Source organism: Erithacus rubecula (assembly GCF_903797595.1).
Source record: "Erithacus rubecula genome assembly, chromosome: 9".
NCBI lineage: Eukaryota > Metazoa > Chordata > Aves > Passeriformes > Muscicapidae > Erithacus > Erithacus rubecula.
Window position 1 is genome coordinate 22,842,858 of NC_136660.1, and position 13,441 is coordinate 22,856,298.

At 41.7% G+C, this 13,441-nt stretch overlaps 1 protein-coding gene across 6 annotated transcripts in view; it reads left to right on the top strand.

Moving 5' to 3' along the window:
- WBP1L (WW domain binding protein 1 like) overlaps window positions 1–13,441 on the top strand; it is a 70,381-nt gene that overhangs the window by 30,372 nt on the left and 26,568 nt on the right. The window contains exons 1-2 of one of the 6 annotated variants that reach the window (XM_079312054.1): window positions 2,915–3,180; window positions 3,667–3,963. The exons of 2 other annotated variants lie outside the window; for them this stretch is intronic. In XM_079312054.1, the coding sequence (XP_079168180.1) occupies window positions 3,937–3,963 (27 nt within the window). In that variant the 5' untranslated portion in view covers window positions 2,915–3,180; window positions 3,667–3,936. Of the gene's footprint in view, window positions 1–1,443; window positions 1,550–2,914; window positions 3,181–3,666; window positions 3,964–13,441 lie in introns of those variants that run through there. 3 more of the 6 variants (XM_079312056.1, XM_079312057.1, XM_079312055.1) reach the window with 3 other exon arrangements.

The following is a 13,441-nucleotide window of genomic DNA, read 5'->3' on the forward strand; positions in this document are numbered from 1 at the left end:
TTTGAGTGCACACCAGATTTGTGAAGTCTCAGTCTTAGCACCCAGAGCTGCAGGCTGACTAACAGAAATGGATAGCTGGTGCTCCAGAAACACTCCTCCTATCAACATGAAAATAACAGAGTGCATTGGGGCAAATGGAAGAATAATTAGATAAAATTGTTCAAACTTTATTGTCAACCTGTGTATGTAGCTGCAGAACTATGGTATTAAAGTTTAATCAAGAGGATATTACACATCATCAGTATTTACTGTTCAGAACATCTTCCTGCCTAGGACTGTAATAGTGGAGCAACTGAGAGCAAGCCTCATGCTTCAAGCCTGACAGGTTTGAGGTGCACAACGTTAATTTCTGTTGCAATTGTGCTATCATAACTGGACCTCCTCAGGGTGTATCAAAATGAGTACTATACCTTGTTTGGTTACCAGACCTGCTTGCAAACATCTCCCATCAAACATGGAAAGTGACTCTAAAATAGTCCAAACTACTTCCATCATGTGCTTCACTTGCATTATATCTGAGGTCATAAGGCACAGTGTGTTGGCCTGTGAAGGTTCTGAGCAGCATCCTTTGCTGGACATAATGTTTGAGGCAGATGGCATGTTGTGGAGCAGTATCACAGACTGGTATTGCCTAGAGGCCTCTATTCCCTCTTTTCCAGTATAAATCTGATGAAGAAGCAAATTTTGAAAGTAATGTAGATTCCATATTCTATCCTGACATTAGTCCTGACTTTTCAGAGCCCTCAAGAGAGTCATTTACTGAGGAACTGTGTGAACAAGCACACAAAACTTGTGTTGGTTTTGTTCATTATATCTTGGATAGATGCACTCTTGTGTAGCCTTTGCAGGTCTTAAATTCCAGGTTTGTATAAAGGAAATGAACCCATGCTGAGCCTGCCTTAGAGCTGCTCTTGCTTTCATTAAAATAATTATTATTTCAGCTCTGATTTCCCCCAAGGAGAGAGCAGTAGAAAATTAGAAGGGTTTTGGAAATGGGCAATGAGCAACTGAAGGCTTTGGGAAAAAAAATTCACATTAAGAGGATAGGGAAGATTGATATCTTTTATAAGAAGATAGCTAACAGGTACAGAGTAATGAATGGGTGAGAAGATGGATGAGGACTTCTGTTACCACCTGCTAATAATATGAAAGTCATATTAGAAGGTGGTGAATTCATTCCTGATGAAAGAAACTATTTTTTTCACGACCACTGTCTATGAAACTCACTGCTGCCAGGCAGAGCTTTGGGGCAAGAACTTACAAACTTAAAAAAAGAGGAGGGGGTAAAAGGATACCAGTTGGTATATACAAAGCAATTGCTACGATTAGGAGAACCTAGGTGTTTTGCAAAGGTTCTAAGGGTGTTGATCAGGGTTTTATAAGGGTATGAGCTACCTCGTCCAGCTCTTTTTTTTTTTTTTTTTTTTTTCTGTCCCTCCACAGGATTTTTTTCCATAGTCGTCTATAGCAGAGTTGTGGAGCATGTTACTGGCTGCTGTCACTCAGGGACTGCAAGAGAGGGTGGCTGCTCCTGCTGCAGTCGAATGTGGTAATGCCTGCTTGCAAACCACCTTTTTTGTGTCAGTCTTTCCAGGATTGCTAAATTCACACATAAATTAGGATGCTTTTGCTTTTCTGCCAAGTGGCTGCTTTTGATAGTCCTTCACAAGTTGTCTTGGGTCTGGAATGACGCTTTGCCTTTTGAGTGTGTGCTGGGGCAGAGGCGGGTGGTTAAAGTTAGATTCCTTCTGACAGTAGGGATTTAGAAACTGCTGCATTGGCTCAGCCCTGGGATCTGCCTAGTCCAGAGCTCTGGATAGCAACAGCCAAAATCGGATGTTTCAAAGGCCAGTGTGAGGCCACAGAACAGATTACTAAAACAGAAACCTGCCCTTTTATATCACTAGTGTTTGGCCATAGAATTGGAAAAGCAAAGGTTGAGAGTTTGTTTGATCCAAGAGCACAAAAACTGGAAAATCCCATTGCCTGGCTGATGCTGGTTAACACTGATGTTTTGTATCTTCCAGGAAACTGCTTTGTTGCTTGTTTTTTTTTCTTAGGGAAATCAGGGATGTGCTTACCCTTAAAGAGCATTTTTAGATGGTGCTTTTAAGTTGGTGTAAAAATAAGTAATGCTTGTGTATAGTCTCACAGCCCAGTTATGGAGAGGGCACACAGAGTAATCTCATTTGGGAAACCACTCTGGGCTGAACTGAGAGCAGGCAGCAGTGGTGGTCACTGAGTGGTTTTAGCATGTGCAAAATGGGTGTCTTTTTCTGACACTGCTGAAAGCTGTCTAGCTGTTGGGTGGCAAGGGGTGTCTGTTCTGCTTTTGCCTTCCTTTTTTTTTTTTTTAGTTTCCTCTTTAATTTTTTTTCTCCTGTTTCGAATTAGCATTTGCAAGAATTTTATGTGATTTCTCTCTCTCTGTTTTGAAGTACTGAAATTACTATTAAAACTGCTACTAAAAAAGGCATTCAGTGAATTCACTATGGAAAAAAGTATATTCCATTCCTTGTCATATATTTTAATGTGTTGGGCTCCAAAGCCAAAGAGGCCAAAAGGCAGGGGAGTTTGTCCTCTGTCAAATATCCATGGAGCTGCTGCTGGGACATATGGGAGTGGAGATGGTGTCCCAGTCCCCCCTCCCCCCCAGACAGACGAGGACAGCTGCTGATTAAAGAGAAGAAGGAAAAAAAGATGTTGCTGAACTTTCAAAGTGGAGGTAGAAAAGGGAGTTAAATTTAGATTACCTTCTGCAGTGTCATCTTCTACACCACTGTGGAACTTGCTGTACTCCTTGCTTGGGGGGAGGACAAACAAGACATGCCATCCTGGGCACCGGATGATAAATTTGTTTATAAGGCTTAATTGCCCCTTGGCATGAAGATGTGAAATGAGCTCAAGTAGAATGAGAAACCTTTCGACAGAGCTAGTCAGATTTTCCTTGGGGAGAGGTGGATTTGAAACTCTTCCCATCACCTGTCTGATACTGGAGGGGTCCAATCCTGATCCTTCTGAAATCAGGGAAGTTGTTGCTGTTTCTTTAGAGGAACAGCTTTTATCTGGAGGGGCTGAGAGTTGAACAATGCTGTGAGTCAGAAAAAGTGGAGCTGTGGTGGCAGGCAGAAGGTGCCATGGAAGTGCTTTGGATCTGTGAAGACTACCCAGGGTCTGGAGGTACTCAGAGAAACCATGGTGGTGGCTTCTAGGACTCCAGTGCTGTCCAGCAGGCAGCATCAAACTTCGTTTTCTTCTCAGAAATCGATGAACTGTCTATTTTTGCTTAGTGAGATTTAATTATCACCACACTGTTGGCTCATGACACCATTTTTAGTAGACTGCCCTCCATTGCAGCATCCCCTTAGCAGGGAGGAGAGCACTTTTGAAGTTCTGCTCCACCAGGGCTCCCTGACAGGTCCCATTTGCAGCAACCTGCCTGGTGTCACCCCACAGCTCAGCAGTCTTAAGGTTTAAGGCTGCCTTTTGTTTTGTTTTTCTTTTTTTTAGGGGGAGGGGGTGGGACTAGTTTATTTTGTGTTGGGGATTTTGTGTGTGCGTGCTTTTGTGTTGGGGGGTTGTTTTTAATTTTAGTTTTTTGGGTTTTTTTGTTTGGTTTTGGTTTTGTTTTGTTTTTTGGTTTTTTGTTGGTTTTTTTTTTGTCAGAACTGCCCGACCTGATGTCATTTCCCCGTTGCAAACACCCCGGCTGGGCTGCGTCTGAGATATGTCACAGGGAGTGGGAGGAGGAGGAGGGGGAGCCAGCGAGTGCGTGCAGTGTCCCAGGACCCTGTTTATTTAGCATTCCCAGCTGAGGAAGCCCTGGTTTAAATAGGATCAGAGGAGCGGGCTGCCCACAGCAGATGAAGAAATGGTTGCTGTGGGGCTTTAAATTCCTGCCTTCCCATGTGCTGGCGTGGAGGATGAGCCTGCAGAATGCCTTTCCTCCTGGGTCTCAGACAGGTAACCAGCCGGCTTAATTGCGGTGGGAGCTGCTTGCTCAGGTGGAGGATGTGACTGATTACTTTTATTTTTATTTCCCTCACCTCTAAGGATATGATTTCTGACTTTCCCAAAACGGAACTGTACAATCAGCACTTCCCCACCCGTGGTGTGTGAGCGGAGAGCACAGTTGTGCGAGAGACGCTTTTTATTATCAAGGAAGGAGCAAAACTGTGAGCCAGGGATAGAAACTTCCTTGTTGTTGTTGGAGGCTTTGCAGCAGGGAGACTCTTTGTGTCGTGCTCCTGTGCAGTTTTTGTTTGGTTGGGTTTTAGGGTGCTTTCCACAGTCCTTAAAATGGAATTGCGTTCGGATTTTTTAAAAAGTGCCAAACTTTGAACTCTTTTCTTGTACTGGCATTGTTCTATATGTAAAACTGTGGATTTTTAAAAAGGAAAAAAAAAAAAAAAAAAAAAAAAAAAAAAAAAAAAAAAAAAAGAAAAGAAAAACTAGAAAAAAGCCCAGAAAACACCCAGAAAAAGTCTTTATATATAGGTGTGTTAGTGTGTATGTCTCCTCTCTAACAAAAGTCACCAAATGGAAAATGGCAACATGCTGTGACCCTCAGCTTGGTAATTTTAAAACTGTTTTGAGAGTTTGAGCTTGAACAAGAAACTTGGGATAATTTAATAGCTGGTAATATCGAGTGGAATGAGAAATGGTAGCAACTGCCCAGCTGCTCTCTGCTGGAGGAGGTGCCAACTATGTGTTCCTAGGCTGGGGAGAGCAAACCCTTTTTTTGGTTTGGGAGGCACGTCTGTAGAGGAATCTAACTGTAAACTCTTTCCAGCACTGCTGTGATCTGTAATCCACAATAAATAAATATTGAATGATATCAGAGTGCTGCTTGCAGTTTCTAATTTAGAATTAAGAAGTCAAAATTGGACCAGTAACATGTTTTAAACTACCTACTTTCAGTTGTGTAGCAGTACTAAAAGACTTCAACTCGTGCTGAGTAAACAGTGCTGTCTCTTTTTTCTTATCAGTTCACTTTTGGTGAAATGCAGCTCTCTCCCCACCCCCACACCTCCCATCTGAAAACAGTTTTACATAAGAAACTACCTCTAGCACAATGACCTTCTGTGATTGGTGCAATAGCTATAAATAATAGTTCACTTGTTCGCACTCAGGGCAAGGAGACTTGCCTTAAAAACTCAGAACTGAACCCGAGGGAGAAATTCAGGCACAAAGGCTGAATGGCTTTAGGTAACTCTCAAACTGCAGTGAGATGTAGTTGCCTCAAATGCTGTGATTGCTTCAGACTCACGGGTGTGTTTTTCTCTAAAGTTCCTGTTTTTAAATAATTCATTTTGTTTTAGAGATGTGTTTAGTGCAGTTGGGGTGCTGCATAAGGTGTAAAAGAGAAGTTAGGTGTAATTTGGCTTCATTTTCTGGAGCAGTGAACATCTGTAGTCTCGGTGGATGGATGGTACTGTTTTCTTCTGCTGGTAACTTTTTGGCATCAATAGAGGCATTTGCAGGAAGCAGGAAAAAAAGGTGTTGCCTCAAGAAAACAAGAGCAAAGTTCTTGACTATTTTTATCCACTGATAAAGGATATAGTGAGAAAGACCTGCTTGAACTTTTCTTAGCTTTAGTAATTTTTAGTCTTAAAAAATTAAATCTAAGTATTTGTGGTTGTGTCCTTCATGCAAATACTATTCAGTAATTTCTTTTTCCAAGGGTTGTTACTGAATAGTGCTGTTTAATTGAAAGTGTGGGAGGAATTCAAGAACATCTCATCACCTCCATTGTTTTTGGTTTTTTACTTGGTACATTTGGACTGTAAACATTTGGCTGTCTGGGATGCCCTTTGTTGTTCTCCCTCAACACAAGGGATGCTGATCCTGGGCTGCAGGCTCAGGGAGGAGGTGCTGAGTGGGGTGCCCTGCCATGGGCTGGTGAGGATGGAAGGATCAGAGTGAGACCTTTGGCTCTCCAGGACCAGCACCCTGTGCTTTGCACCCCTGGACTGCACTGAGCAGCTGCTTTCCTTGGATCTGCCTTCATTTCTTCTTTGGGACCCAGCAGTATTGTAGCATTAGAGATGGATCTGGCAAAAGTAAGGTGTCTGGTTGATTTTGGGTTTTTTTATTGTTGCAGTAGGAATGATATTTAAATGCCTAAAAAGCTAGGTCAGCACTATCTGACATCAGTGCACTGTGGGTGTTTGAACTCCCATCCAAGGAAACATGATTGTAGAGGATCTCTGCTTTTAGTTTTGTCTGAGCATTTCCTCCTAAAGGTGGAGGTGGAAGCTTGAACACATTCACCTAGTTACTGCATAAATAAATTAAAAAAAGAAGGAAGTTGTTGGGTTCTGAACATTTTCAGTTTTAATTTTAACTGCTTGAGGTTTTCATAATGGTCTTTTGTTTGGTGGTTTAAACAACAAAATGCAAGACGGCCTCTCCAAAGCTGTAATTTCCTAGAAGTCTAGAAGTGTATATCTTTAATATGAGAGGACTAAGGACTGCAGCTGAGAAACTTCTAGGAAGGAAAGGAAGTAAACATGTTAAAACGCTAATGTGTAGCTGTCAGAATCTGAAATTGAAACTTGCAAAAAACAAAAATGAAACCACCTCTTATTGAAATATATCAAAGTGTCCATGATCTGTGAAAGAATAGTGTCCCTTTAAAGATAGTTGGAGTATTTCTTCAGGATAAATGGATGCAACAAACCAATTTGTTGCTCAGATAAAGGTTAATAAAACCTTGGAGGTTCTGCATCTGCTGGGGGTGAGGATGGGTCTGCTGTGGCTGATTAATCTTGGTGATCTAAATATAATTCTCCTGATGCTGGCATTAGGGAAGCAATAAATGTTGTGGATTAGAATTCCCATTTTGGAGATCTTTATTGTGCCTGAGACAGCTCAGAGGCATCATTCCTCCCACACTTATTATACTTTTAAGAGTTTAGATATTTGCACTTACTACACTTTTTTTTTCCCCACATTCAACAAAACAAAATTTTTGGTGGTGGCTTATGAAGAAGTGTCCAGACTTGATTTATTTCCTGGCCTCAGCTGTCTGTCATAAGGCAGGCTTACAGGAATCTATCCCCTGTTGTGCTGGCAGGGCCTGGCACATGAGGTTCCAGTAACTCCCAGCAGACAAAGCCACTTTTATCCTTGGCAATTTTATGTGTTTTTGTTAAACTGAACCCAGGAAAGACATGGCACTTGCTCAGATGGTGGATTTTTGCTTTTATGTTCCAAAGGACTAGCAAGTGTAGTGTTTGTGTGACAGGAGATGTCTGGAGGCTTTGGTGCAGGCTCAGCCACACTGGTGTCTGTGGGTCCTGAGCTGCCCTGGTGATCCAGGGCTCCCCAGCAGTTCTGCCTGTCCTTGCTGTGACCCCACCTGCTGACCTTCTCTGAAAGGATCTAGTGAGTTTTTATTTAATATTAACTCTGATTAGGAACTGGGGGGCTGCTGGCAAACCAGGAATTGTAGTAAACCCTGTGGCAAGATTGGGCATTCCAGCCTAGTATTTTCAGTAGCAATTTTAACTTACTACCACTTGAGTACCTTATCTGACAGAGATAATTTTCTTTGGTAGCTCTGTGTTTGCATTCTCATGAGCTGTTGCTGATGCTCTTTGCTAACCAACAGTGATAGTCTGATATGTGGGATTGAGTAACAGCCAAGTGGGAACTAATAAATAGTGAATATCAAATAGTTCTTTCTGACATATTTAATATACTAACAACCACTTCCATTCTTTTACTCAGGATACTTAAAGAATATATTTGGTTCAAATACTGATTGTGAGTTACTCAAAATACATACTTCAGTGTATTTTTCTGAGAATAGTGTCACTTGCTTAAATCTATCCTGCTTGTTATGGGTGTGGCTGGGTACTGAGCAAGGGACTGCTGCCTGCAATTAATGAGATTAGTGAAATAACTAGGTCAGGATTTTGATTTATTATTAAATAGATGCTTATTACCAAAGTCCCTATGAGAGCTGTGAAACCAGAAGGTCTGGAGTGGTCACAGGTTGAGCCCAAGTCCTGTTAAAACCAGTTATATCTTGCCTTTCAGCAGATGCCATTTTGGCAGTCTCCCTTCATCCTGTTGCTAGGCTTTTCTCTGAGTCCCTCTATCTGTATGCCCCTTATTCAGGCCTTTACTCACCCTGTCATCCTCTTGTCATTCTCTATCTCCTCTTGTTAAAATGGTAATTTGCTGCATAGTGCCTTGACTAATGCAGTAGTGAAGTTTGCAGAAATTAGGGAATCAGAATAGGTCAGAAAAACTGGCTATCCTAGGAGACAGGAATGGCCTATAAATTGCTCTAAGTAAATGCAAGCTACATTTCCAAGTGTTTCCCAGGGTATTGCCAAGGTTAGGATGAATGGATACTCTGGCAGTTTGAATGGGACATAGAGTCATAAAAAGGTGCTCATATTTAGGCTAATGAAGTCTGAATTTCTGTGGAAAGAGGAGACAGAGCAAAAAGCTAAAATGGTTATTAGATTTCATGATACTGGCCACTGCTGGTTTTGGTTACCTGATTAATGCCAACTGAGGAGTCAACTTTTGTAGGTGGTTGGCTGCCAACTATGCACTTCTGAGTGTGGGCTGTGGTGTTTGTTGCTGCAGTTGCACATATTAATTTTCAGCTTGGAAAACAGCCATGCTAGCCTGGAATTTGCTCATCTTCATCTTTCTCCCTTCTGACTTAGCAGAAGTATGTGTCCAGGTTAACTGCTTACTTTTGAGAGTAGAAAAAAGAGAAGTGCCTTGATCCTTTTATGGTGATGGAACTCAACTGTCAATCAGTCATTTCCCTTCATTTCCAGCATTGGTTTCAGACGCAATAAATCCTAACAGATTTACAGCTATTAAACCCAACCATTTGCTACTAAAAACCTTAACAAAAGTAGGGTAAAGAGGTCTCGTCCATCCTTGCTTGCAGTGAGGAGCAGCTCAGTCAAACTACAGACCTTTATGAATGGCTCTTGTCTTGATCCCCAGGTTTTGACCTTTAATTTGTCACACAGACCTCCAGTAAAGGTCTAACACTAAACCGGAGCGTCAAGAGAATAATTGGCATTTTTCCTTGGCACTGACATTACTGTTTGCTGTGGCTTCAGATGTGAGAACATACAGCACTGCCTTGAGTTCTCTTATATCTACCACTGCTGGCTATTTTTAAGGATTATTTGTAAAAGCATTTGACAGCAAAAGTGGGCTACTGGCAGAGCTGCCAGTACGGTTGCGAGTTTATCACATGTGCCAAATACTGACAAAAAAATAAGTTAAAAAACCCCAATCTTATTCACTGTTACTTTTAAAAAATTTATGATATGTGAAGACTAATTCAAAATGCCACATCTTAATATGAAGAAACTCTCAAAATGCACCAGGTGAGGTCTTCCCAGCTCAGCCAGTTTCATGACAAAAGAGCCCGTATCACATATCACAAATCCTTTCTATTGAACTGGATTGGGAGGGAACACAGGCTCCGTGTCTGCAGAATATTCTCCTGAAAACTCCTGGCTTTTTGTGTGTCAGGAGTGAGTGGATCCAGTTTCTCAGACCAGATTTTAAGATAGTACCACAGAGGCAGTGATGCACGTGCAGCCTAGGGTACATGCTGATTTACAGCACAAAGTGAATCCCCTGAAACTAGGTGGGAACATCCTAGGTGGGAGATAATGGATGGCATGTTGTGGCTTCTTAGATGTGGAATAAGACTATTCTGCTTTAATGGAGTTGAATGCTTTTTGAGAGCAGAACCATGTAGATCCTGCTTAGTAATCCTGCCTGGAGGCATCTACAGTTAGCTGAACAAAGGCTGGGGGGAAGGGATGTGCTTGCTTGCCTGGACAACAAGAATAAGAGTCTCTGCTTCAGCAGGGAAGCCCACTCTGCAATGTAATAGCCACTGGCTATGGGGAAGAAAGTGCTTTTGGAAAGAAATCCTCCCCCTTCCTTATTTTCCTAAGGCTTTCTTAAAAATAGTCCAAAACCTTTCTGTAATAGTTCAATAAAAACTCCGTGTTGGTAAGAATGACTAAAAATTACCGTTACAAGTGTTGCTTGCAATGGAAATTAAAAACAAAGGCAGGTCAATAAAATATGAGTGCTCCAATTTCTGTGAGAGTTTTTTCCACCATATGTTTTTTCCTTATCTATAAAATCACTCTTTCAGCCCTGTGTCTTGTCTATGGCTCTTAGTGTGAAAAAGGAAATAGCATGCTTTCATAGCACAAGTGCTTGGGATATTGTTTCCAGGAGACATTTAGACTCTAGATAACTCTATTGCTGATATATCTTAAGTAGTTGGTTTGGCAGCCTATGACACAAGGAATGCATGGGAGAAGGAAGTGGAAATAATAAAATGCTGCTGGTATGAAAAGTGCAGCCTGAGATTTAAATAGAAATTGAAGTCAGGTCAAAGTGCTTGGAAGTAGGTAGAAATTTCCTAGCAAAGAATGTCACAGTCTCTGTCATGGCCAGGGTGGCTTTTTGTAACCTCTTCCTTATCTTGCAAAAAAGGAGCAAATTGTACAGTGGCTCAGCTTTTCACAGAAATGAGTCTTGGCTTAAAAGAGGAAAGGAGACTGAAACATTTGTTCCAAGGAAATCACCTGTAATATATTCCAGAACAATGCTCTCCTTGTGCCAGAATCTTTCCCTACTAGACTTCTCTTTGTGAAGACCTGTTGCCTTTACATTTTATCTCTTTCCCTGTGCCAGAGTGTAACCCAGAGTTAGAGGCTCCGAGGAGCAGTAGGGCTGTGTGACCTGCTGGGATCCTTTCCAAACCAAATTATTCCTTGATTCTGTGAAACTGTTCGGAAACATGGGTGACAGTTCTTGGTCTGACATGTGGCCCCAAAAGCCTGTTGGTGCCTGGGCTGGCAGAGGGTTTCAGAAAGGCTCCAAAATGAGCTGCTTGGACTTGAAGGAGTGTGGATGGTGGTCAGCTCTTCAAGGGCTTCAGAACCCCTGGCTGTTCTGAACTGAGGGAGCTGAAAGCCAACCATGGGACTCTTTGGAGGTACAAGCACATCTGCATTGGCAGGGAAGAGCATTTGTCTTGGTCAGTGTGTAAAGAAGCTTTGGACAGGAAGATTAATGCTCTGCTCTAGATGTGAAGCAGGATGTTGCTTGAGGCTTGATCTCCAGGAACAGCCTGCAGAACACCATCCTAGCTGCTCAGGATCCTCTGTTGGGAATATACTGGACACACCTGTTGGCCAGCTGGGTTAGCAAGGAGCAGCCCAGCACAAAAGCATGTGTGGAAAAGTAATTTAAAATATAATGAGGTTGGCAAGAGGGAGTCATTAAGTTCAAATTAAATGGTGTGATGAGAGTCTCTGAAATAAGACTGCTGCAAGTTTTTAAGTGGGAAAAATACAGTTGAAGATGTTATGAGTTTGCTGCTGACCAAAGACATTGATTTATTCTACTCTTTGAAGCAGGCAACACTGAAAGGATGATATTTTTGGGAGTAAACCAGAAATATTTAAGGATGGATCAAGTGTGATGCAGAGGAGATCATGAAATGGCACTGTGAGACTGGTTTTTCAGCAGCTCCATGTGATTCATTTGCTGTTTCAGCGTGTCACATTGATCTTCATGTGTCACAACCACAAACCTCAGCCATTCTCTGACTTGAGCATTATCAACAGGTTTGCAGTTTTGCAATGGCATATTAATTTCTCAATTCTCTTCATATGAGAGCCAAAATCTATGCTGTTCATCAGTTACATTTGCTCTGCAAGGCCAACAAAAAATGAGGAAAAATGTAAATAAACTAATAAGAACAGATAAGAGAATAGATGTGTCCTATTTCTAGTTCTTTTGCTGGTTAAAATTACAATTTTTGGAGTGAATACCGTGCTTGAAGCAGAACATGCTGTGCTAGCTCAGCAATGTCTCCTAATAGTTGACACCAGTTAGAGATGGACACATGTCCTTGCCATAAAGGAAAATGGTATTTTTACTGTTGGCATTCCAGCATCTCGGGACAAGAACCAAATGTTTGCTTTAGCTGCCTGTAGTATGTTTATCTCTTCCTGAAAAATAGAGGCAGGTACCCCTCTGACTTGTTGCCTTGGTGGGTGAGGTTTAAAGGTGCATTTTAGAGCCTTTTGTGGAAATCATGATATCCATGGAAGGAATATGCTAAGTTGTGTTTGCTGAATTGTGCCCTCATATGATCAAAACCCTTTCAAAAGTAGGTGTGACTTACTGGGAGCAAATAAACAGCATGGGGTCTTTCCTGTTGAGCTTCAGATGGCAGGAGGTTGTTCTGCTTTTAGAAGTTATGTTGCTGCTGTAATTTGGTGTTCACGTAAGAGATCTGTGTTGGAGAGGTGTGGCTCCAACCAGGGTGCTCTGTGGTGGCAAAGTGCTGGTGTCCCTCCAGGTCCCCAAATGCACTGAAAACTTAGTGCAGGGCTCTTCTTCATTGAAGCTGCTGCCTCACATCACTTGTTCAGTGACATGGTTCAACATTTGAAATGCACTTGGTACTTTGCATGTGTGGTGGCTCCATAGAGGTTTGTGAGAAGTGTGGCCATGGTGTGCTCAGAGAACCATGCAGTTCAGCCAGTTCTGGGATCCACAAATGTGCATCCCTGTTGCCTACTGGTAGGATTTTGTTGGGCTTTAGTGGGTTGGTGTTTTCTTATTTGCAAGTTGGTACTTGCAAAATTATTTTTTTCAACACAGCTTTCAGTATAAGCCTACCCACAATTTCATTTCCTTATGATAAATTTCAAGTGAAAAAAGTGAAAATAAAAACTTTGTTGCAGTGGTTTTAATTAAGATTTGTTAGTTTGTTAAACTCCATAATGTTTTTTGAACTCTCAGGTTGCTCCAAAACCTATTAGAGGATGTACAAACAAACCACAGTAAAATTCTTCTGTTTTCTTGTGTTTTGTACTTTTTCCCAGCCATGTTTTCAGGAAAACATGGGCTTCTGGGAAGTGATGCACCATGTGGGGAACTGGGACCTCACAGCATAAACCTTTTCCATGTTAGGTGTCCTGAGGACCCGCTGGGTGATACACTACAGCTGATTTGGCTCTGCTTCTGGACTACTTTGCTATTCCAGGAAGAACTTTTACAGGAATGCTGGTCTTACATAAAGCACATGGCTAATTACAAAGGAATCATTTTAGATAGGAATCTTGTAGGAACATATTGTAATTATCATTTAGATCTAAATGAATCCAAGCAGACTTTTCTCAAATTATAACATTCACTTTATGAATGATTTTCCTCTACTTGGCATTCAGCCCCAGTAATACAGTGATATTGTGTACAATGTGGAACAAATGTCATCCCTTCTTTTAAGAGAAGACCTGGCTCCCAAAATGTGGTAACTTCTAGTGAAAAGGAGAGAGATGATGAGACTGCAGCACTGACTAGATGCTAAAGCAGTGTAACTCATGGGTTTGAGGTATGGGGATTTTCT